Source organism: Andrographis paniculata, unplaced genomic scaffold (assembly GCF_009805555.1).
Source record: "Andrographis paniculata isolate CXL003 unplaced genomic scaffold, ASM980555v1 Contig59END, whole genome shotgun sequence".
Taxonomy (NCBI): Eukaryota; Viridiplantae; Streptophyta; class Magnoliopsida; order Lamiales; family Acanthaceae; genus Andrographis; species Andrographis paniculata.
Window position 1 is genome coordinate 1765491 of NW_026137594.1, and position 25648 is coordinate 1791138.

The 25648-nt window shown below is 37.3% G+C and overlaps 3 protein-coding genes across 4 annotated transcripts; 2 read left to right on the forward strand and 1 right to left on the reverse strand.

The window, feature by feature from the left end:
• Positions 1-3501: 3501 nt before the first annotated feature.
• On the forward strand, positions 3502-5087 carry LOC127258052 (uncharacterized). The gene is made up of 6 exons (XM_051284692.1): positions 3502-3540; positions 3625-3822; positions 3964-4128; positions 4231-4392; positions 4477-4755; positions 4836-5087. Exons 1-6 carry the CDS (start codon positions 3502-3504, stop codon positions 5085-5087), a joined length of 1095 nt encoding a protein of 364 aa, XP_051140649.1.
• Positions 5088-6615: 1528 nt separating this feature from the next.
• Positions 6616-9936, reverse strand: LOC127258054 (uncharacterized). The gene is made up of 6 exons (XM_051284693.1): positions 9614-9936; positions 8135-8925; positions 7773-7978; positions 6950-7699; positions 6765-6767; positions 6616-6660 (listed from the first exon to the last, which is right to left on the reverse strand). The coding sequence occupies exons 1-6, from the start codon at positions 9934-9936 to the stop codon at positions 6616-6618; spliced, it is 2118 nt and encodes a 705-aa protein (XP_051140650.1).
• Positions 9937-10814: 878 nt separating this feature from the next.
• LOC127258640 (protein ALTERED PHOSPHATE STARVATION RESPONSE 1-like) lies at positions 10815-24820 on the forward strand. Of its 2 annotated transcripts, XM_051285585.1 has the most exons (6): positions 10815-11020; positions 11630-11708; positions 11788-12930; positions 13440-13639; positions 21548-21771; positions 23605-24820. In XM_051285585.1, the coding sequence occupies exons 3-6, from the start codon at positions 12012-12014 to the stop codon at positions 24362-24364; spliced, it is 2103 nt and encodes a 700-aa protein (XP_051141542.1). In that variant the 5' UTR covers positions 10815-11020; positions 11630-11708; positions 11788-12011; the 3' UTR covers positions 24365-24820. The 2 variants fall into 2 exon arrangements, with proteins under 2 accessions (XP_051141542.1, XP_051141541.1); XM_051285584.1 differs by lacking the exon at positions 11630-11708.
• Positions 24821-25648: the final 828 nt, after the last annotated feature.

Below are 25648 nucleotides of genomic sequence, written 5' to 3' on the forward strand. Positions count from 1 at the left end.
CATAAATTAACAATATATGCTATAGTCTTATACAACACAAATAATAGTTGATTTCAGCAAATCAAATACTGTTATACAACATATTTGTATGAATCAACACAAATACAACACATGAACTAACATCACATGTTATAGTATCACAATAGTTGATTTCAATACACTACTGTTATACAACAAATTTATAATTATAAACCAACAACCCATGTCTTTATTATATACAGAGTTGTATATAATAAAAATGTGGGATATTTGTATATATCAGGAGTGCTGATTTTTTTTTTTTTTTTTTTATATGAGATATATGAAATTGTGAAAGTAATATGAAAAATAATAATATTTTATATTGAATAATATTTTCTTTTTTGTGAAATAATAAAATAAAATAAAATATTATATATATTGAAAATAGTAATTAAAAAATAATAATAATAAACAAACTTTTTATTATTTAAGGATATTAATTTATAATTTGATATATATAATTAAATAAAATTTAAAAGTATACTTAAATATTATTAAAAATATTTTTTAATAAAATATATAAATATGAATGTCATTTTCTAATTTAAATAGTTTTGTATAAATAAAACATACAACTCTATTCATATTTTGGAATTATAATTCTAAAAAATAATAATAAAAAATCTAAAAAAAAATATATTTTTTTATAAAAATTAAAAATTTTAAATATTTATTAAAAAAAAGAAATCAATCAAAGTGCATTATCAATAAAAAAAAATAAACATAAGAATTTTTTTTTTTTTTATTTTTCATTCAAACTCAAAGTATATATTTAATAATTTAAAAAATTGATAATACTTCAATGGTAATAGAATTGTGAAGTATTTTGCACTTTTGTAATTATAAAATAAAAGAATATATATTTTTTAATTTTATAAATATTTTAATATTTATATATGAATTAAAATTGATATTTTAAATGACAAAGATAAAAATAATAAAATTGTTAAATTGAAGGGAGACTTGGACTAAAATCCCTGTCAGTGTATTTTGCTTGCAATTCAGTCCCCATTGTAAATTAATTGATCTGCAGTCCCTACTTTATTGATTAGATATGTTATAACTCCCTTCTTGTATTTTCTACTCAATCACAATTGTATATGCAACATGTACTTACGATTGATTAATAAATACTCTCAATTTTATAATATATACCTACATTACCTCCCGCTCTACCCCCAGTATACGATTAGATAATTCCATTTAAATACTGCGTACCTTATTTTGTGATTTTTTTTAAAAAAAAAATCACAGAAAATATGCACGATTTAAAAACTGAAACATTCCCTAACTCCCCTCACTCACTCTCCGTTCAAGCCCTAGTTCTTCGAGAAGGAAATCGTCCCTCGCGAACTCGACGATCAGCAGTAAGACATTTTGTTCAGCGAAATGGTGAGAAAAACTGCGAATCCGCCGCGATCCCCCACGAGGAGTTCAAAAAAGTAAGTGTCTGGTCGAAACCCTTTTCGTTTTATGATTTTGTTGACAATCGAATTTTATATCGTAGTTTACTCGATTGTTTGGGGTAGAAGCCTTGGTCCCGTGTTTGTATGCCTCGGTTTAGTGATGAGGAGCCCTGGGTGTTCGGTGTTGTGTTAGTTCAACGGGTAGTTTGAAATTGTTCGAATTTTTGGCCAGGAAACCCGGTTCGGCCGATTTTGGGTGATTTTATCTGTTTTTATCTTTGATTTTGTTAATTTTGAAGATGTATATTTTGTTTAGTTACTCGAAGTTGCATATTTTAGGTTTTTTGGTGGATTGTTCGGTAAATAGTCATATTTGTGGGTTGATAAATGCGGTAATATTAGGCACCAGGAGTTTCATTTGTTTGGTCTAATTTGCCAATTAATATACCTGAACGGCACTGTTGTATACTCGGAATGCGTTTTTACTCCTGCTAAATTGTGAAAAACTTTTAACTAAATTAGAGATTTGGATAACGTGGACTTATGGTTTTTACTTACAGGCCAGGCAAGGAGCACAAATCGGTGATCAGCCGATTTGCATTACCTTTTTTTCATAATGAGCTGGCCAAACTGAAGCAACACATGAGAGACCAACACATCGCAGCTATAAACATGACACCATTCGGGCATTTTCTGGATTGCCCGAAAATGAAGTTTCCATGGCACCGACTTGTTGCCCTCGTCAATAGCTTCAGTTCGGAATCTATGTCTTTTAAGATTGGAAGTGACATTGAGCTTCCGTTTGAAGTTGAAGAATATTCTGTAGTCTTAGGACTACACGCGAAAGGAGTCTACGTGACCGAAAATACATCGGTCGAAAGCGAATGGTTTGTTCGAATTTTTGGGAGCAAGCCACGTTCTGTAACCCGCGGGCAGGTGTTGCAGAAGCTGCGTGAGGCTCTGTTGCAGGGGCTGGAGCCTCTTTCTGTTGCGGATGTTGCTCGTCTTTTTATTATGTTTGTTTTTGCAAATATTTTATTTTGTTCTGCGAATTATTCTGTACCCCTTTTTTTGTTACCGTATGTGGAAGACCTGAGTGCGATTGGTGACTACGCGTGGGGACCCGCGAGTCACCGTTATTTGTTGAAGTCTATAAGCGACTTCAAGTCCGGGAAAAAATATTTGACAGGCTGCACCGCGGGTTTGTTGGTAAGCAATGTAATATCGGATTTGTTAATTTTTTCTACTTATTTTGGTATATTGCACAATATGTATTATTGTTGGCAGTAATGTCTATTACAATATGTGCAGGCGTGGTTCAATGAGAGGGTCCCAACTCTGGACAAGGCACGGTGCCTTCCGAAGGTACCGCGTCTCTTTCGGTGGTTGAATAGCCTCGGTCCAATGTCCAGGGTTCATGCAGTTGGTGAATTGACATCCCTAAAGCGGTCAGATGTTCAGGAATTCTATCGGATAGGCACGGAAGAAAAGTTCGTTCGTGCAATTTGTCATGCTTCAGAGGTAAATGCATTATTCAATGTTGCTACCGTTGTAAATGGATAAAATAATTTCTTATATGACATTATTAACATATGTTGCAGGAAGCAGCGCAGCAAATTGCGGCATTGAAGGTGGAGCTGCGGAAGAAAGACACTGCAATTGCCAGACTTGCTCATAAATTACAAAGATCTAGAGCCGGTGTTGTCGATGACGACAGTGAAGGTGAGGGTGAGGACGAGAGCGATGGCGAGGAGGGTGATGCAAACTATGGGGATGAAGAGACAGCAGACCGGATGGCTGTGGAGTCTGAGAGGAAAGAGAAGCAGGCCGACATGGAGGAGAAGCAAGGTCAGGAGGAGGAGAGTCAGGGTGAAGAGGAGGAGGAGGAGGAGAAGGAGGAAAAAACTGGGGAGGAGGAGAGGCAGACTGAGGAGGATCCCGAGGAGGCAGCGGAAGAGCAAGCGAATACCGAGCGCCGAAGCAAAAAAAAATGGACATCCTTTTGGCCGAAGTTGATCCGATAAACGAGTCAGATGACGAAGGGGTTGGTAGCCTGCTAGAGTTTAACCAATTGATGGCCATTGTTCCTTATGTTGCACCGATAGATGTCAAGGTAAGCTAATTAATATAGTAAGTACAATTTGTAGATCGTAGTTGTCTATCTGTTGAATGATTATTTGCTTTGTTGAAATTGTAGCAGGGCGATGACTCCGACCGTGAGACTTGTAGCAGGGCCGCAGATTCATTGATTGTACGTGGTGTAATGGCACGTAAGGATCGGAAGAGAAAGAAGAAGCCTGAATTCGTGACACCTGTGTCGACACCGCGAATTGAGAAAGCGAGAAAAACACGGAGGGCGAAAGGAAAGTCAGCGGTCGACGTCAATAATGAGCAGGTACGTAGTTCCATACAAATATAAGTCGTCTGGCTCAAAATACTTCAGATAGATTCTTAAATACCTAGTGTTTCTGCGTCAATACCTGTACAATAAATACAGATACCTACGGAAACATGATTATCTTCATTGTTGGTTCAGGAACCATTTGTCGTCGGCGACGATGGGGACTCGGATGCTAAGGTTGTAGCAGACCCTGGAGCACAAAAGTGGGAGGGATATCGCAATAATGGCAGCTACTGTGGAAAGGGTTCCTTATCTGAGGATGAGACGAACACCATTGAACATTTTCTCGCGTCATTCGCTGTCCGGTATTGCTATTCACTATTAAGGCTTTATATATTTTTCTCAATCGATGTTTTTATCCGTTTGCGACTATCATGTTGTAGGGACACTGTATGGCAGTAGGGCGTCGTGTCTGTCTCGTCCGATGCCGTTTTAGAACTACTGTTTGACGAAGCTGTGAAAGGCGAAGTCATCGACGCGTACCTATATCATCTATGCAGCAATGAATATCAGCTCCAACACAATCCGCAGGTGCGGTGTGGTTGTGTGCCATGGTTCGTAGCGGTGAGTATCCTGTTTGGAATTTATACGGTTAGTATTACAAATCACATTGTTATTATTGCGTTGGTTGCTGTGTTCGATTTTCAGAAAGCCGTGAACGACGCGCTATCACGACCAAGCAGGGGAGCGAAAAAGCCGAGCATCAATAAGGGTAATGTACTCGCGTTTGCCAACTCGCTGCAAGTGACCGTAGGCCAAGAGATTGCCGGAATCATGGACAAAATCCGGTCTGGGTGCCGGTACATATTTCTACCCGTACACACCCGGTTCCACTGGCATCTCTGCATACTGGATACCGTCAAACGTGTTGTGTTGGAGTGTAACTCAATGCGCGACCCCTTCGGCCAGGGGAATGCAAAGAAATTGGTACGTCTTTCGAATGATCATAATTAATTGCCTATGGGTAGGGTGAATTCCTTAACGAAAGAGTAACGTTATTTGTGCAGACGCGATTTTTATCGTTGTATATGAACGCGTCACGACTATGGCCTATGGTCAGCGACATGCCCGAGTACATTAGATGCCGACACCAGGGTGAAACGTTGGACTGTGGACCTTTAGTCTGCATGTTCGCAGAGTGTTATGCGCGGGCAGGTCCAGATGTCAATCTCGTTGGTGTCCTCGGCGAGGACTTCGGCGATGTCAAGAGCTACCGAGGCACGATTGCAGCGAGGATATTGAAAGGTCCCCCCTTCTGAAACGTAGACCCCGATGGAAAAATAGGGCAGGTTAACACATGTAATGAATTTGGATTGATTTGGGAAGTTTTTGCGTTGTGTGGCGAGGTGATGGATTTGTTGAATGTCTTCAGTTTGGATTGATCTGGGAAGTTATTGTGTTGTGTGGAGGTGATGGATTTGTTTAACGTCTTCAATTTGGATTGATCTGGGAAGTTATTGCATTGTGTATCGAGGTGATGGAATTGGTAAATGTCTTTTATGTGGATTGATTTGTCATCTTCATTATATACCTGCGTTGTGTGGTGATACCCGTTGATAGCTTTTATGTGCCTACGGAAAACTAGTATGTACTTCCATTTATATATTACATGCTCCAGTCATTTGCGTTTGTGGGACTGGTCATTTCTTTTGCACTGATCACTGAAATAGCGTTCACTTTGAATCAGTTCAACCGTGTCGGCGTTTCTCATAAAACCCTACTGGACGCCATGTTTTAATCGACCGGAGATACTGCAAGGGCTTACTCGTTAATTTAAAACAAACAATACTAAAAAAACATGATCATATTACAACAAAATATTTGTGCGGGACATAGGTGTCTGGTAATTGCGTGTGGGCCAACGTCTAGATTACAATCAACTATTTCCTGCGGAATGCTAAGCAACACGTGGTTACAGAGAAGTGCTACTATACCTACAACTAGGATACCTACAACTACAACACAGATGCCCGCATACGCAATCTGTGTACCTCGTTCAGCGAGTCTGGTACTTAGCTCGGATGCATAAGTAACGGAGTCATTATTACAAATACCCTATAGTATCTATTATGTACCTACGGAAATAGCCTTTATACTTCCGTTACCATTTCAAATGCTCTGGTACCCTACGGGTGGGGACTCGGCCTTTTCTCTTAAAATATTCATGAACTGATGGTAAGAGTGTATTGGCTTAACCATGGTAGTGTTGCTCGTTAACCCCATAATCTTGAATGGCGTGTTTTAGGCCACAGATTATACTTACATCGCTTACCCGTTAATTGAATTAGAACACAATAGAATAGACACGATAATATAACCGCAATATAGTTGTGTGGCATATGGAAGTCTGGTACGTAGCTGTGTGCTGAATTTTAATCAATGCTACGCCTCCAAGTTATTACACGGTAATACAATTAGAATACTGTATAAACAAAATAAAATATGGTTTGTACTCGGACCGCAACCCTATATGTTGGAATCATTATTCATATACCCTTTGTAAGCTATTGCGTACTTACAACAACCGTGACATTATACTTCAGTTGCAATTATGTATGCCCTGGTTACCTGTGGCTGGAGAAACGGTCTTTTTTTTTTTTTTTCTTCAAATAGCATGTATTTACTGCTGATGGTTAAAGAAGGCATCAACAAATACTTAAGTTGTATGACACATGCACTTGGTTAGTATGACGAGTGTAATACAACAACTATACCTCCTACTAATAACCCAAAAATAGGATAGCATGTACTTTCAAAACAATTAGAGATTACATTAACCATCCGTCCCTACAGAGCTACATCATCAAATGCCTCAGTACATGAAAAATATACCTGCAGAATATAACTATGAACCTTCACAACTTCATCATATACCTGCGTGAGAGGGCTACATACCACTTACTACTGCAAATAAGTCGATGGATCCAACCGGTTACATCCTAGAGACACAAAAAACAATTACAATATAGCTATTGAATATGTACCTACTGTCTTAATATATACTCCTGGAAGCCAAAAAGATGTACAATGAAAAAAAGGTTCGCTAAGCTATTTGTTGCTTGCAACTTCTTCTATTATGTCCAAGACGCCCACAACGACCACATTTCCGTGCATTCTTTACCTGCTGGGACTCGAACCTTCGCTTCTTTGGCCGGCCTGGTTGGACAGACGACGGAGGAGGGTGAATTTGGTCCGCCTGAATTTCAACAATCACGTCCATATCATGCGTCGGTACGGGATTTATTGGCTCCTGGTACGTTTTTCTGTAAGATTCAATGCTATAGTAAAGATCGCAAAAATCATAAATTGACATACTGCATTTTTCAATGCAAGAGTAGGCATGCTTGCAGGGCAATCGGAACATTTGCCATTCTCGACAAGAGCATTTGCGCGCCTCCAAATCGACTGCGTATCTTTCATTACAATCTGTTACCTCGAATACAGTTCTAGAGGATGAACTGCACTGTAGCCGTCGAGACGCCATGTACGATAGTGCCAACTTGCTCTCCTGTTTTGGACAGAGCCTTCCGTGCATTATCTCCGACTTTTCGCGGCGTTCATTCATCATTACCATCACTTGCCTTCTAATGGTATCCAACATCCCAACGAATGGCATTGACCTCGCGGATCTCACCCAACTATTCCATGACTCAGCAATGTTATTATTTATTATTCCCCAACGAGTGCCTCTGAATAGTGAATTTGCCCAACATTCTGGGTGTGATTGGGTAATGAAGTCCCTGGCCAATGACATTGATTCGACCACAGAACTAATGTGGTTTTCGAAATCTCTCCTCAACGGAGCATAGGCGGCCTTATTGAAGACAACGGTCCATCGTTTCTTATTATGCATTGGGTATCTCCGCATAACCTAAAAAAAAGACATTTTATGGCTGATCATAACCAGTGATGTTCATTACAGATTAATATTGACGTACATATACCTGGGTACGGAAGTTGTCCACTAAGTGTCGGAGACAGTACGCATGATGTGCTCCGGGAAAGACGCACGAGATTGACTTTAGTAAACCCGAGTGCCGATCCGAGAAGAATGTGTACTGTTTCCAATCCGTACGTCCCTCACATTCTAAAACAGATCGCAGCTTCCAGCAAAACCACTCCCAATTTTCATCATTTTCCGTAGACACAGCTGCAAGTCAACAAATAAGAACACAAATAACTACAAAGGTTTCCAACGTATAAGGGTACATACGTGCCTAAAGAGAGCATGGAAAACAGCATACACGAACAGCTATACCCAGCATTCTAACAAAATGACAACTGTAGCTAATATCAAATTACGTACCAGAAAATGCTAAAGTAAACATCCCATCATCCCCATCCACTGCAATTGCACTTAGCAGACACCCTTTGTGTTTGTTTTTTATATGTGTCCCATCAAGAAAGAGTAGGGGCCTGCAACCCCTCAAAAAACCCAGCCGGCATGCACCCAAACAAACAAAAAGGCGTTGGAAACGTTTGGTTGCCTGCTCAACTTCGCAGTCTATAATACTTCCCGGATTTGACTCCCGAAGTGCATGACAGTACCATGGAAGTTGTGAGAAACTGTCTCTACCTCCACCATTAATTGCCCTTATCGCATTCTCTTTGCCACGCCATGCTTTATGATATTTCACGTCAATCCCATAATCTGTTTGGATATGCTCCCGGATGTCGGATGCCTTATACGCTGGCATAGAACGTATCTTATCTTTGTAGACCTCAGAAATCCAGTTCGCATCGGCTGCTGGATGATCTCTTGATTGCAATAGACTCATAGTACATGTGTGATGTAAATTGCACTTACGAATGCTGAATGATGCATCACGAGCATGGAAGGATGCATAAATACGCCAACCACAGCCTTTGTCGATGCACACCGCAATAATTTTGCTCGAATCATTCTTTTGGTACCTGAAGTGTTTCTGAGTGGCAATAGAATAATTCTTCAGTAACTTTCTAAACTCCTGCGGTCCCTTGAATGTCTGCCCTTCCCCGACAATGCATCTCTGCATTGCAATTAGACTAGTACTTTCGTCGGGAATAAAGATACCATCGGCGCAATCTTCGTTCAATCCAGAACATTCGGCCTCGCCCCTACATTACAAATACAATAATAAGAATGAAAATTATATCAGATGTAAGTAGTTCTAATTTTATATGGTAATAGATATTTTCAGAGTAAATGGAAAAACATGGGTACCCATCTTACTCAACCGAGTATGTCCACGGTGTCTATGGTTACCTACCGTGTCATCCAGGGTATTTAAAAGAACAACTGCATCTATTCACCGCAGCAGGCTACGTGATGCAGTAAATGTCATGGGCTACAGAAATTTCAACGCATCGATCATGGTACACCTACCTAAACCGGATTGCTAGAGGATATTGACAGTGGCGTGTGAAGAAGGAGTGAAAATCGTTAAATACCTTCAAGACGTTATAGCCCCACTACATATCTTTACAATCTCTTCAGTGGTTCGTTCTGCACCGCGCTACTACAAAATCGCGGAGGTGGATACTTACTACCTACAAACAACATCGCAACAATATACCACGGTATTGTTGTATGCCAATATTATGAAAGAATTATTACTAACGTAACCTATAAACAATATGTTTTTACATGTGTTGAACATGACATTATAAGCGCTTACAGACTGCATTCTTACATACTACATTATAAGTGCTTACAGACTGCATTCTTTCATAAGGAACAATTGTGACTGCATTCTATAACAAAGTTTAATAAAGACTACTTAATTACAAATGATGAGTAACGTACCTGCGTCCAACCGTGCTTCGGAGAGGCACGCTCTGGTGCTCGCTTCTGCACCGTGCAATCATATCCACAAACATTACCTTTAACAAGATATGCATTCTCCACATATTGGCGACATCATCGTCACACAATAATGTCACGTAGCTTTTCTGAATAGGTGCAATATATTGGAGTTTTACCGCCTCAATACTCACTTTATTCCATCTTTTCGATATATTCCGGTAAAGATCCTCCAGCGTGGTGCCCTCTTCTAAACGAATTACATGATGCTCACCCTCGTAGGAACATATAATTAATAATTTCAGACTACTTTGCTCCATGTCCATCGGAACCTAGCGATCCAACCGGTGAATGTATGAACTATATTAGGTCGTATGGGCGATTAGATAATCTTACACAAAATACACTAAAATCATATGTTCTTACGGAATTCTAGAAATGTCTTGATCCTCAATAGCAACACATTACCCATTTCACAAAATAAATATTACCCTTAAACCCTAAATAGCAACAAAATTTATTATCAAAATCACCCTAAATAATACCCAAACATTTTCTTCCAGATAATAATTTTTCAACTAAGATATCGATACAAAAACACACCTGGTACATCTAATTTCGCCGGAGAACAAGAAAGACAGGCCAGGAAACCGGTGACAGCCTTCGGTAGTTCTTCGACCGAATCAACCGACACAAAAACACATTTGGTACATCTAATTTCACCGGAGACCAAGAAATACGGGCCACGGAACCGGTGACAGCCTTCGGTAGTTCTTCGACCGAATCAACCGACCGCCGACGACAGGGAACCGGAACAGGATTCGAAGAGTGCCCTAGAAAATTTTTCAATCGAACCAGACAAGAAGCGGCGATGTAAAATCGGGCGAACAATTAAGAACCTTACCTGTGCGGGATGTGGCTTTCGAGCTCACGGAAGAGGACAACGGCTTGACAAGAATTTTTTGAGAAATACGATTAGGGAGGAAGAAGAAGGAAGAAGGAAAAAGGGGGGAGTGCAGAACAATTTTTTATCATTAGGGACTGAATCCCAAATGATAAATAGACAGAGGGATTTTTGCCCAATTGTCCGTAAATTGAATTACAATTTTAAAAAATAAATAAAAGATCTGACCGTTGGGATTATTATATATATATATATATATAAAAGAAATCCTGAGTCGTCGAAATCCGTACACATTACATAAATTGGATTTTCTCAAAACCCTCGGCGAATCCAGCGGAAGATTCACGCAATTCTACGTCAGTGAATCCGATCGTTGTAATACCAAAAATCATTTGAATCCGCAGCAAATGATGGGAGGGAACGGGGATGCTCAATCGAAGCGCAAATGTAATCCGATTCTTGAATTTCTTGAATCGGATGACGACGCTTGCCACTCAAACCATACGGTAAGTATTCAAGTCCGCGCAATCTGATGCAATACGTGTACCCGCAAAGCTCCATGGCTTTAATTTTTAGGACTAATTAATCCGCATTGATGGTTTTTCTCCTAATTTAGCTGCAGCTTGAAAATTATGACCTCGATATATAATTTTTTTTTGGCGCTTGCGAGTCTGGATTTAGGTGAATTTAATGTATCGTTGATTTTTAAAATTTATTTGATTTTTTTCATATCTCAGTTGGTTGCTTTGGATTTGATTCAAATTGAAGTATTACTGTAATATTATTATCTGCATTTTTGTAATCCTGTATTTGTAATCCTGCAATTGAATGCTTGTGTGTATTCTTTTTATATGTTGAATTGGTTTTGGTGAAGCCGCATTTGCATTCTATCAATCAGGTCCAGTTTTCTTTGGGTGGGTGCTTAGTGTTTTTGAGGGGTTTGGGTGTGAGGCTGTTTGTTTGCTTTTCAGTTTTTCATCCAATCTTTAAACTAATCATTGGGTGGAAGCTTCAGGATTGTTCTGTTTATTACTTTGTCAAAATCTTAATCTTCATAAAGTTAAGATGGGTTGTAGTGCGTCGAAGATTGATTCAGAAGCAGTGAAATTGTGCAGAGAAAGAAAAAAGTTGATTGAGGCTGCCATGGATTCTTGGTGTTCCCTTGCATCTACGCATTCGGCATACTTTGAATCCGTGCGTGGCGTTCAAAATCAACTTAAACGCTTTATGGAGGAATCCATTGTGATTTCTTCTAATTCCGTATCTGATGCAGGTTCTGATCATCAGATCTTGGAGGAGGTCCCTCGATCTGAAAGTCCCACCACGGAATGTAATCAAAATGGTGATAATGGTGTGGAAGATGAAAAGGATGATGAACTTGCTGATGACCATCTTGTATCAACTGGTTTTATAGATGCAGATATAAATTCATCCGGGCCTCAGTCAGCAACGTTTATCAGACAAGCATGGCCATCAATTGGATATTCTGCATATAACATGCGCAAAAGTTATGGTCAGGCTAACAGTGCTACTAGGACTTCCACAAATCATCAGATGATTCTTCTTCCGTACAGGTTTGGGTCATCTGAGATCCAAACCATTACACAATTGAATAGCTGGGGGAGTTCGGATCCAAATTTTGGGTCTGATTTGGGCGGTAACCAACCATTTTCAGGCGAGCAAATGCCCACCCCTGTGCTCTTTCAACAGGAGGGTGAAGAATTAGATCATCGTTTATTGGATACTCCTTTTAATAATATTAGGGGCTATCAAACACATTTAGGTGATCCATTGAGGCCCCTGTATCACGATGCTTCAACTTGGGATAGTGTGAATCCCTTTACCTTTGTTGATTCTTTTTCAGATTCTTATTTTCGGGGAATCCATGAAATTAGTTTTGGTGGAAATGACATGGATTTAGGAGAAATAAGGGAGATGGAAGGAATACCAGATCTTGAAGTTGAATTTGGTGACCCAGGAATGGCAGATACTCTGGCTGATGACATCGTGGAGGTAGATGAAGATTTAGAAGAGTGTCATTGTGAGGCTGATGTTGTGAATGAAGGACCAGATGTTTGTTGGGGCCAAAGTGGGGAAGATCGGAGCATCGGTGACTCCAGCTCTTTTGGGTCTCACAGATTGGAAGTGGAAGAAATAAATAAATCTAAGAGCGCTGATCATGAAGAAGAATGTATTGAACAGAAGGTGGGGAATTCAGAGGATGAGGGAATACATGAAGCTCCTTCTGAAACAGATGCAAATGCTGCTTTCACATTGAGAACATCTTCTTGTGGCTCGTGGGATCTGCAGGAAGGGCTTAATGAAGTGTATGATGCTTTTACTGACATTATTACACATGGAGCAAATGTCTCAACGATGTTTGAACCCTGCCAATTTGGAACTGCTTTAAGCGCAGGTAACAACTTTGACATGTGCTAGTGCATGCCATCCATAAAAACATTTTGTTATTTTGCTAAAATTTCTGAAAGAAAATAAATGCAGGGTGTGGCATAGACAGGTTCATCAACTTTGTTAAAATTTAGATCTGAAAGAAAAAAGAAACTGTTCCTACTATCAGCTAATCCAGTGCTATTTCTTAATGCTAAATGTATCTTGCATCATATTTATTATTCTTGTTCATTAAAATGATATGGATATTACTCAAAATAATGATACATACTCTCCAAAGTGGACGCAAATCCTGCATTGATTGATTATCAGGTTTTTCCTAAAATCAGAATTAGCGAGGAAATATTAATATTTGTAACTGATGTGCTTGCACATGTTGGAGCCACAACAAACAATTTTAATGTGTTTTAATATTTGCAAATAATGAAGGTAAACAAGTTGATATTTGTGATTGTGTGGTCTGTATAAAGTGGAGTTTATTCTAAACCAATGTTTGTTTGTCTTGAACAATTGCAGATTTTTCTTTATGCAAGAGTTCCTCTGCAGCCTCATCTAGAGGAACATTGGGCTTGGCATGTGGTATGTTCAGAAGATCTGTTCATAGGAGGACTAGCAGCCAGAATCTTCTGAATGAAACAAACATGATGCCATGCAGTCTGTCGTTAACGCTGGAGAAACTCTGTGTTTGGGAAAATAAACTCTACAAAGAGGTCAAGGTAATGCCTTCACTGATTTAAATTATGTTTGATGTGATGTTTTTTGAGAGAAAAAAGTGTTTTTTTTTCCCAGCTTTGTTAGTGTGTTCCTTGGGAGGTGATAATGTACCTCCTATGATTTATCTCATGCCGTTGTTTTCCCCCTTGTTGCTGTGGAGGCTCATACTTGCTCTTGTCTAAGAACATAATTGTCCTATTGCAGATTGCCCATATCAGAAATAGTTCAGGCATTTATATACTTTGCTTCCCTGAATACTATATATGGATATTCTATTCTTTATGATGTTTTACTTTTTCAGATCACATTCCATATCAAAATGGTTTGTGTCGGGATTGCTTTGAATGTTGCTGTTTCTTTATGCTTGTGAGTATTGATGTGTCAGCTCGTATGTACTGCTTTCCAATTTTATTCATGTCGATGGGATTTCTTTTGTGATGATTTCTTGTTTAAGTTGTTGTGAGGCTTGATATATGGTCAATCAGTATTCAGCGATTGATCTTTTGATGGCTAGTTCAATGAGTTTTGTTCCTTGATATCCTAAATAAGTTAATAGATGACACACATTTATCACAATCTTGCTGGCCTTATCATAACAACTTATATATATTGTGTAGGGGTGAATTTTAAGGTATTACCAATTTCATCAGATTTAATCCTTATCGGTTTCACTATTATGAATTTAGATTGTGTTTTTGTTTTTTTTTTTTTTTTGGAGAGAGGGCCTCTTGCCCACACCTTGCGGAGGTCTTCCTTTTTGTTGGCACTTGGAGATATATGCTATAAGATGATACATGGATATCTAGAAGTGCCGTGCTGAACCTTATTAATATCGCAATTGCTTTGAGGGGGTAAAAATGATATGCCAGTTGTGATCACTAATGATCTTTCCAATTCCTATTTGGATTGAGTTTGCCGAAACCCAAACAATCAATATTAACTTTCCAATATCATAATCCTTCTGACCAAAGAGACAGGGGCATCATATTTAGCAAAAAAAAATCAGCTACACCATTGGAGAAATAAGGTGCATGATCATAATCAATGAAAAGAAATTTAGCAAAGAGAAGTGATGTTTATAAATCTCAATATTAAATTTACCAGGAGGGGCATACGTAGGTCCAATCGAGTGTGTGCCTATAATTATTCTCAAGGTAAATTCAGGGAAGGGGCTCAAGATGAGCACCGACAAAACAGTTAGGGGCACTTACAATTGCCAGAATCTCCGCATCATTTGAGTCTCGGATGACCACTCCAATACTTGCTGAGCTTGGTTTTTCAAAATCCAATCCGTTGTGTTGATCTTCCACCATTCCACGGAAGGTGGCTTCTATAACATTGCTAGTATTTAAGAAATTTATGCATTGGTCACTTATCATTTATGTCTACTTTTTTTTACTATTCAACTCTCATGATTTTTTATAAAAATATATTATTTCTCTCTAAAAAAACATCACATTCAAATTACTATTCAAATAAAAAAATATCGATAAACACATTAGTAATCATGGCATAATCATGGCATAAGGCGTGAAGAGAACAAGCAAATTGCATTGAAATTGGTAATTTGTGCTAGTCATAATAATTGTAATATTTACCAGTTACCAACAATGTTGTTGAACTCGGTCGCTTACAAATTCAACACAAGGAGGCACAAAGCGTTTTTAAAATATAAATTTGGATGAGTATAAAAATCAACTTGACTCTGATAATCAAAATGCATAAATATAACATAATAGAATAGGAAATTTGAAAATGACTTCCATTGCTTGAGAATTCAATCGTAAAGGCTAATGAAAGATGTATTTGGGCATATTCATGTTGTCATGTGTGTCAAGTCCATAGATCCACTTGAGTGTGCTTTTATAGCCACTCCCGTTTCACATTATGGGAAGGGGCCTAAGATGTGCTTTTATAGCCACTCCCGTTTCAAATTATGGGAAGGGGCCTAAGATAGCATTGACAAGATAGTTAAGGGCTTTTACAATTGCCAAAATCACTACATTATTTGAGTTGGTCGTACCAATGTGTTGAGAGAAAATGAATAGAAGATGACCAAGATGGTCTCGGATGACCACTCTAATAACTGTCGAGCCTAGTTTTCCAAAATTTGATCCGTCCATGTTGATCTTCCACCATCCCATATAAGGTAGCTTCTACAATGTGTGCTATAATTTAAGAAGCTTAGTCATAGCGTGAGGCGTGAATAAAAAAGCTTATTGCATTTAAATTGGTAAATTGTGCCACACATGATGTTTGCAATTATTTATGAAAAACAATGTTGAAATTATGGGTGTTTTTGTTTGTTGTTTTAGCTTGAGATATTTTTTTTGTGTGAGGTATGGAGAATTGTGTCGATAATATAAAAAATAATATTTTGTGTTGAATTGTTGACTGAGTATATATTACTTATATTATGTGGATGCATGTATATATTGTATTTTTTATTAATATTCATCAGAAATTGTGTAACAAAAGTTGTTGGGTGAACAAACCCTATGTTTCTCCCAAATTCAACACAACGAAGCATAAAATGTACTTAAAATATAAATTTGGATGTGTATAAAAATCAAATAGATTTGACAATCAAATTACATAAATAAAACATAATAAATTAGAAACTTTGAAAATTAATTTTGTATTTAGAGTATTCAAGAGCGAAGGCTAGCGAAAGATGTTTTTGGGCTTATCAATGCGAGAAACAAGACACATGATCAAAACAATGAAATGGCATATGACATAAAGAGAGAAAACGAAGTTTATTAATCTTAAAATTAAGCTTCCACGTGTCACATACCAAATATGTGGCCAAGAACAATTAAAATGTAGCCTTAAAAGAAATGAAGCCTCAAGGTGACCGAGAGAATACCAAGAACCAAACCGTTGACCCTGTTGATGTTTATCCAATAATGTTGACCTAGTCTATGTTTATCCTGTAATATATAGGCTTGGTCCCGTGATAGATAGCCTGAGGCCCGACCGATCATTGTGTTAATAAATAGGGGAGCACTTCTCATTTTTAAACCACCTTTGAGAGAGAGCAATACACTTACGCTCAATTAGTGAGTTTATTGAGCCTCTGTGTTCTTGCTTTCCTGTGCGCTTAGTGTGCTTTTTTGATAGTGTCGTGAGGTTGTACTAGCAAAGTTCTAAAAGGTGTCGATGAATTGCTAGGCAGTAAGGAATGTGACACTCCGGCCTGCAAGTCACGCGAAGTCGAGCATGTCGAGATCGTAGATTGCCATCACAGGTCAATACGAGTCATTCGAACGTGTTTTTGTCCCCACTCACACGCATCTTGGGAGACTTTCTAGTGGGTCACCTATCCTCAAATTACTCTAGGACAAACGCGCTTAACTCTATAGTTCTTTCAGTAGAGCTTACGAAAAGAAATGTGCACATTGTTGATATGAGTAGTTTATTCAATTAATTTAACCTTTAATCAACTTCGAATGGCCATCCACACACGGGAGTTGGCCAAGCAACGATCCAGCTTTGAGGGTATCACATCCTCCCCCGCTGCACCCCGATAATCGTCAACTGCTAGGCCTCTCAACAACCAGGTCAACGACTGTGGACTGTCGCAGGTCGACTCTGATACCAACTATAACACCTCGGCCCGCAAGCCACGCGAAGCCGAGCATGTCAGGATCATAGACTGGCCCCACAAGTCAGCACAAGTCTTTCCAATGTGCTTCTATCCTCACTCACACGCACCCTGAGAGATTTCCCAGAGGGTCGTCTACCATCGAGTTACTCTAGGGCAAGCATGCTAATTCTAGAGTTCTTTCAGTAGGGCTACCGAAAAGAAATGTGCACATTGTTACATGAGTAATCTATTCAATTCATTTAACCTCTAATCAACTTCGAATAGCCTAATACCGGCCCATCTACACACGGGAGTTGGCCAAGCAACGACTTAACTCCTGGAGTATCACATGGAAGGTGTTCGAAGGGGAAGCTTTCTTGGTTGAGTGTATAATTTTCAGATCTCAGCTTGCTATTGAAGAGTGGTACAATGATCTCCTCCCCTTGCCGTGTAAATATTACAAGATATATATTAGAGATTATTAAAGGGAAACTATTTTCATCATGTCCAAATATATTGGTTTGGCCAACTCCTAGTGGCAGAAACTTTTGTTATTATTCATACCTTGGAGTACCTGGTGTTAACTAGTTTTGAGAGTGATCCCACAAACGCCATAAGGTGGATCCAAGGAGCCTCGGTTCCTTGGAGCTTAAACGTTGACATTTAACAAATTTAAGGGGTTCATCTTTGAGGCGTCTTCTCTTGATTTTCAGCAATTTTCTTAGAAGTGCGAACTCTTTGACAAGACCATTTTGCAAAAAGAGGGGCTTGGGGCAGACCTGATTTTGTGGCCTGGCTCTAGTCTCCCCCATTTGTTTGTTTTTCTCTTGTTTCTAGTGTAGTTCTGCTTCCTATGTATCTTGCCCTAGGGCCTCACTTCATCTATTTATTAAAAACAAAATGAGTAGAAAGATGAAAAAAAATCAAAGACTTATGAACCCAATGGAGTTAAACTAGAAATATATGCACAGGATGATAAAGGTGAGATTCTTTTAAACTTGAGCAATAGCTTGAGAATTCATCATCAACCAATAACAATGAACTCGTTAACTTTAAATCTTACAATGGATAGCATGGGGCACCCTGTAAACATACTCATAATTTAGCCTTGAACATCTGAGTTTAGCATCTAGACTTATTATTGTAAGAAAAATTAGTTCATTCAACATTCTAGGCTAGGTTAATATGTGAATTTTCTGTTCTCATAGAACAAGATGACTATGTACGAGCATTGAATGGGAAATCACATAAAAATAACATAGATAAAATTATTTTCAAGTGTTCTAACACAATTACTCCGTAGTTTCAGTAACCTGCCTTGTGAGATTTGAGATGACAGGTTGTAAAGGGTGAGATTGAAGTGTAGGTTGGCATCCTTAGCTATTAACTCAGCTCAACTGAAAAAAGTAGTCATAATCCATTAGTTCTCTATCAAGTATTACAAATTATGAAATTATATTTCCATAGCATTTTATCTTTCTTATTCATTAAGCCAAGTGCTCTTGGGCCATTGTTGAAATTCTTTTTATAATTAAGTAACCTCCACAGTTAAAAAAAAAAAAAAAAAAAACCAAAACAAAAACATACATCTAAAGTGGTATAAGAAATGCATTAAATTTCTGAACAACATACCATATGCTACTTTTGATTTGCTAGACACTGCTGGACAAAATTCAATTTAGCTTACACATTTGCTAATTTAATCTTGAGCTCTCTATTTCTTATTAAATGAACATTGCAACTATTATGCTTTCAGGATTGAGTCTAGCCTAGTCTTTATCTCGCATAACACATCTTAAAAATTCATCCGGTCCTATGAAGTATGTTAAAAGCATGGTTTATACCTTGAAAGAGGTCGTGTAGGCTTAGAGTGGATATTCAGCTGATTATATTTGTTTTATTCAAATGCTCTGTATCAATGTCAAAATAGTTGCTAAAATTAGATATAATGTACATGAGAGAAAAGTATCATTCATTGTTATCATTATTATTATTTAAAAAGAGTACATTTCTCTTGGATGTTACTTGTTCACAATGTTGTAGCATCGCTTTGTCCATGATTTAATTGCTATTTCGAAAGTAATAATGTTGAAGTAATGCAATCTTCTCTGCGTGTATGTGTGTGTTCTTTTCATATTACTAATCTTTCTAACTTGTCTGAGTTCTAATCCCATTCTGAGTAATGGAGTGCAACTTATATGAGGAAAAAAACAATGGGGGCGTGAGAAATTCATTAATGTATATAATAATGCAAAATTAATACAATAGGATTCGCTTAAAATATAAAAGTTATTTAGTAGATGTGTTCACATTTCCACTGTCATGTACATTATAACTGGACCTATTGGATATCATGAAATAAACTTTTCTGAATCCTACCTGGCAATATGAACCTTAATTGGGCTTTTAAGTCTCAACACATGTCATGTTATCTGGATTGGCCACGCATTTCATTTGTACACAGTGAAAAACATTTCTACATAAAGACAAATCTATTGTAGATGAAATTGCCCAATTATGGGAAACAATTTCCACTTCTAGAATAATCTAATCACAGGGTGTGATAGGGTACTGACTTCTTCAATCAATGCATACTATTTATTTCCGCTCTAAACAACATAATTTTATGCGAATACTTGTCGAATCATATATGATATAAAGTGCATGTAAAATGTATTATGATGCATATCTTGGAAGGCATGGGCATAGGACTGTCATGCTATGAGAATCTCTCTATTTTTTAAAAATATAGTCATAAATAAAAGCACATTTAAACCTTTTATTCTCTTATTTAATAAGTAGATTTCTTTTATTGTCTTCTCATTCCCTAGAGCATTCTTTGACTATGCCATCCGCATTTTCCAATAGTACTTCTTGCTCATTTTCCCCCTCACTATTACACCATAGTTCACTACAAAGTTATCAAAGAGAGTCAAAGCTGTGCTCTGCTGCTTTGTTTTAGGCCTATTTCTTTACCTTATGATAATTTTCCGTGTCCATGGTTTTGATCATAATTTGCTGAGAAACATCTTACACTGTAACATAATATAGAGATGCATATTCAAAATGTATATGATAAGTGAAGGTCAAACTTTCATTTGTTTTTATCGTTTTTTATTGAGTAGGCATGTCGCAAATAATACTTTTTAATTTTTTTCATCAGATGTACTTTAAAGTGGTTATGCCATAATAAATCCTTTTTTACACTTCCTTTCCAATGTGTAATTCAGTTAATACAGAGAAAAGTCATTTATCCTTGAAATCTTCATACGTGATTGTATTTCAATGATTTATCTTAGATTAATTGCTTTTCCGACTTTTAGGCTATGGATCATTAAGAACTAACCCATTGATTATTTTGATCTCCTTTTATGAGATTGATCTTCAAATGCTATGACTTGAGATGCATATCTTCTAATAATAAACTACTTTTACTCTTTGATTAAATAATAATAAAAATCTTCTGAACTAAATTTGGGGCCTTACTATTTTGTTTCAAATTTTCTTAATGAAGCGTGTATCTAATATGAATTTGAGTAGTGTGTTTGATTGGTAAGAACTATAGACAACACTTGATGTTGCCTATGAACTAAGGGCACTTCTAGAATTTCCGAAGTGATAAAAGCATGTTGAAGGTCATGCTAACATTTTATATATTTTGGTTAAATGTGAACTGAGTGAAATATTCTCCCTCATTTTGGCAAACAGTAACTTTGTCAAGCTAATGTGGTATAGAAATATTTTGAATATGTAAATTGTACAAAAAGGAGACCACAGATTACAATCTGGAGCTACATAAACTTTTTGACAGAGGTCACTCATTCCATGATTTCCACATTGATTAATCCTCTTTCTATATTCATTGCTTTTCATCCTTGGATGAAGGTCTCTATATACTAGTACTTTGAAAGAATAACCTGCTGATTCCTATAATTTGAATTGAACTTTGTGATTTTTATTTGTAATGGAAGATTCTCTTAGGTATTTTATAATTCTCTGAATATGTTGCCTATATTGTAATTGTCCCACTTTATATGTTCTCGATGATAGTTGTCGATTAATATATTATTGTTATTATTGTGCAGAGCATTTTGGTTTGTCGATTAATATATTATTATTATTATTGTACAGAGCATTTTGGTTAAGTATATGCAATTCCAGGCGTTATGCGGCAGTGTTTGCACAGGTTTTTCACAATAATACTTGTGAAATATGTTGCAACATTTATTCTTTGTGTATTACTGACCTTAGAGTTTATGTAGTTATTTTGTTGTTTTATGATGAATGCCACCTGAATAAAATATTACTCCTGCAAATTTAGGTTGAAGACAAACTTGGGCAAGAGTTCGACAAGGAGCACAAAAAGCTGAAAAAGCTGTATGATAGAGGTGCGGATTCGTGCATGAAGGATGCCAGCCACGTAGCATTACAAAGGCTGACTCCAAGAGCGAAGGTAGCTATCTCAGTGGTTGAAGGTATAGCCGCTAGGGTCCACAAGATAAGGGATGAAGAATTGCATCCCCAACTATGTGACATGATTGGAAGGTATGTAAGAATCAATTATTTTGAATTTTTTTTAATATTCAAATTAGTAGTTGACACCAATTTTTGTGAGTTGCAATGATATTGATATGGCTCTTCTGATTAAACAAAACAGTAGATTAAGGATATTAAAGTTGTTGGATTTCGATTAATGAACAAATCTCGAGCTAAAATGTTTAGGAGTTTTGAAAAATGAAGTTATGTTGAACAAGATTCTATTCCAACACTCATAAAATATCTCCTAAAAATGAGTTTATGAAACTCTGCTATCTTGTATACTGTATACTTCCCTTTTAATAAAAATATCTCCTACTCCCACACACACACACACACACACACACAAAAAGAAGGGTTAGAAGGTTCACAATTTGCACTTGAAATGTGAAATTAGAAAAAATATTGGCAAATAATCTCACTTATGTGAACAAGGGTTTGTTTGTTTATTGATTTTTGTGAGAGAAAGAATATAAATATTATATATATTGAGAATCGTGTCAAGAAAAAAATATATTGGATGAAAAAAAAATAAAAATTGTAGGATATTACTATGTGACCCTTTTACGGTCTTTTCCATGTTTAGAAGTTTAAACTACCTGTATTAACTGCTTAATTAAATAAATTAAGAGAGTGTATTTATTTTTACACTATAACCTTGTGTACTTTGGTTTTGTCATATGCCGTGTTCTATTTTTATATAATTTTTTTGAATTTTGATTTTGTTAACACGTTAATAATGACCTCCTAATATCATGAAAGTGAATAATGCAGGGTGTGCTCTTTAAAGTGTTTTTAATTTTAGTTTTCTGTTTTGGGTTTTATGTCTTGTGTTCTTTATAATCAATCCTAAATCTATTGCTAAAGCATCTAATGAAAAATAAAAATAGCATATAATGGAGTAATGGACCATGAGTTAGTTTCTTACAGGATCATATTTTTCAAATATTTTTTTTGGCAAGTGCATTTTTGTGTTTAATTGCTTTGCATATATCCACTGTTGTCATGGCGTTGCCATGCCATGGTGACGCCATGGCATCCTGGTGCTTTTTGGGGAGCGCCAGGACTCCTCGCCTCGCCATATTAAACAAAGTGACTTGGGTCGGCCTTAGCAAGGCAATGGCGATGCCTCAACAACACCATGGCAATGCCATGGCACTAGGCAGGCTAGCCAAGAGCCTTGTAGATCTCCAGCCCAGCCCCCAAATTGCATCGACCTCAACCCGTAAATCTTGAATCTGATTCAATCTAACTTGTTACCCTCTATCTCCCCGCTCTGCTCTACTCTCTCATGTTCTAGCCATGGTTGTCCATTGTGTACAACCGCTTCATTCCATGGCGTACAACCGGTCTCCTTTACTCTCTCTTGTTATGGGCTTAGGGGTTATTTTTATTTTTTAAATACTATTAATAGTATTATTATTTAGTGCATTACATTATTATCTATTATTTATTTTACAGTTACTATTTTTAATTTGTAAATCATCTTTTAATTTTATTTATTAATTATTTTGTATTTTTTTAACATGTTACTATAAAATTAATTATAAACATTAATTTTATATAAGATATAATATGTACATATAAGTTTTATATACTTACGCCGTGATCACCATATTGTTGCCATGGCGGGCGCCATGTCACCATGGCTATATGGCGGTCCACAGGCGCAGCACCCTTTTGACGCTGTGACAACCTTGCATATATCAATTCTATTTTTTCATTTTTTATTTATAATAAAATTTGAATTTGAGTATCAACATCTTGTTTGACATCGTACATATGCACTTAGAATGCATTTCAACAGGCAATGACTAACCCGCTGTCTTGATGAATCTGCAGATTACACGAAATGTGGAGCAAGCTGTTTGAAGCTCACAAGAAGCAAGCGAATGCTCTCACCAATGCCCAAGCAAGCACCGGCGTAACATGCAGTAGCAGTGATTTAAGCTTGAAGGCTATTCTATTGCTGGAAGCTGATATAACAAAGCTCGGGAATGCCTTCTTTGATTGGGTCAAGAGCCAGAGATCATTGGTAGATCTCATGAAAAACTGGCTCATGAAATTCCTTCCTAACAATGCTTCAGAACCCATTAGCCCCTCCGCGCCAGCTGTGTTAGCCATCTGCTACAGGTGGTGCAGTGTGGTTGAGACAGTTTCAGCAGTTCAGGTTATGCACACCGTCAATAACTTGAGTCTGATTCTGAGGCTTTTACACCTAAAGCTGCGAGAGGAGCAGCACCAGAGGTTCAACATGGAGTACTTCTCCGATTACCACGAGAAACAGCTGAAGAACGCATGCTTGAAGTCTGGTGTCGAATGGGAAGAGTATGCATTGTTCATCACACAGGCCGACAATGCTTCGGCCAATGCCTGCATTATGGGATCTAGATTTTACACTGTGCACACACAGTATACGGCATTGATGCCGATCAGGATGAAGCTTAGAGAAGCATATTCCAAGCACAGCACGGTGATGGAACAACTGAAAGATGCTGTGCCAAACTTGATCCAACAGGGATTTGTTCCAGTACTTCAGGCCCTCGAAGCGTATAGCTTGGAGATGTGCAATGCCGTGGAGCAAGTCAGTAATCTCAACTGACAAGCATCCCTTTGCCAGTCTTGGCTACTGGAAACTGGTTTTCTTGAACAATCAACATTAATTTGAACTTTACCCCACTTTGAATGCACTCGGCTTGCACAAGTTTGAGGGTGGAGGCTACGGATGGATATATCAGGGCTTTGCAACAAATGTGGTGGATTCTTTCAGATTTGGCTGCAGGTATATATATGCAAGTTAGTCTTTCGAACTTGTGTTTATTTGTATATAATGTTGGATTTGAGCAGAATTTTCTGTGTGAACCAGCTGATGTCACACTAGAGTTCGATCGGGAGTTGAGGCTGAATTTCTAGTTTGCCTCTGAGAATCCTGTACAGCAATTTTTTGATCATTGATAAGTCTTATTTTCATTGCTGTTGATGATCCCTAATTCTTTCTTCCCCGCTGCTACAGCCGTCAGTTTTATTTACCATGAACACAAGTTGCTACTGATCATTGAATGGCTACGTCGTGTCCTTCTGTGTTTCGTATCAGCTGTTAGGTTGCTGTAGACTAGCTTAGCTCATGAACCCTTCTTTAGTATATATGCTAGATGATCTGATCCCACTAGAATATCAATTCTTGCCGAAAATGTCTATTACCAGTGTGAATAGGACGAAGTTATCATTAAATGTTACTATCTCCGTTATCTAATTCTTGTCTTGTCAAGTTTGAGTAGTCGAATCCAAACATGATAAGCTCAGCTCAGTTCGAGTGTTTACAGCTCTGGTTGGAGTTCAAGTTCAATTCTCATTAGGCATGCTAGAGTCGATGATAATAATAATAATAATAACTATTATTACAAAATAAATAAATAAATAAATAAAATTGGTTATTATAATATTAACAACCCATTCGAGTTAGTCTTGGTTGTGGCGCCGGAATTCTGAAAATTAAGCTCAATGCTATCAACATTTCATGCAATCTATGATATTTTTTCGTACAAATTCTAGATAACAGTAACTCGTAAGTCAAATGTATTTTGTTATGTCTGATTAAATATATTTAATTTCGATCAAAGGTGGTTCATATTCAAGACAAACTTAAAAAGATTGTCATTTAGATTTTTGTATATATTAGTAACTTTAGAGTTTAGTTCTACGGTTTTACAGTTGTTAGAATCAATATTTTATTGATTAATCAACGGGAAAGATTACGGTGCTGAATTTTAAAAATCAGCACCGGTGAAATACAGAAATAACACATGCTTTTATTACAAACATTATATGATATATGTAATAAAGACATATGTTGTTTGTTCATAATTACAACGTGTGATGTATGAGA

Coding starts and splice junctions, on each gene's coding strand:
- LOC127258054 (XM_051284693.1), bottom strand. CDS start 9,936: ATGGACATGGAGCAAAGTAGTCTGAAATTATTAATTATATGTTCCTAC. Junction 8,926..9,613: donor CGAAGCACGGTTGGACGCAG/GTACGTTACTCA, acceptor TTTGTAATGTAG/GGGCGAGGCCGAATGTTCTG. Junction 7,700..7,772: donor TGGACAACTTCCGTACCCAG/GTATATGTACGT, acceptor TCTTTTTTTTAG/GTTATGCGGAGATACCCAAT.
- LOC127258640 (XM_051285585.1), top strand. CDS start 12,012: ATGCGCAAAAGTTATGGTCAGGCTAACAGTGCTACTAGGACTTCCACA. Junction 13,640..21,547: donor AACTCTACAAAGAGGTCAAG/GTAATGCCTTCA, acceptor CTGCAAATTTAG/GTTGAAGACAAACTTGGGCA. Junction 21,772..23,604: donor CTATGTGACATGATTGGAAG/GTATGTAAGAAT, acceptor ATGAATCTGCAG/ATTACACGAAATGTGGAGCA.
- LOC127258052 (XM_051284692.1), top strand. CDS start 3,502: ATGGCCATTGTTCCTTATGTTGCACCGATAGATGTCAAG. Junction 3,541..3,624: donor TTGCACCGATAGATGTCAAG/GTAAGCTAATTA, acceptor TTGAAATTGTAG/CAGGGCGATGACTCCGACCG. Junction 3,823..3,963: donor TCGACGTCAATAATGAGCAG/GTACGTAGTTCC, acceptor TTGTTGGTTCAG/GAACCATTTGTCGTCGGCGA.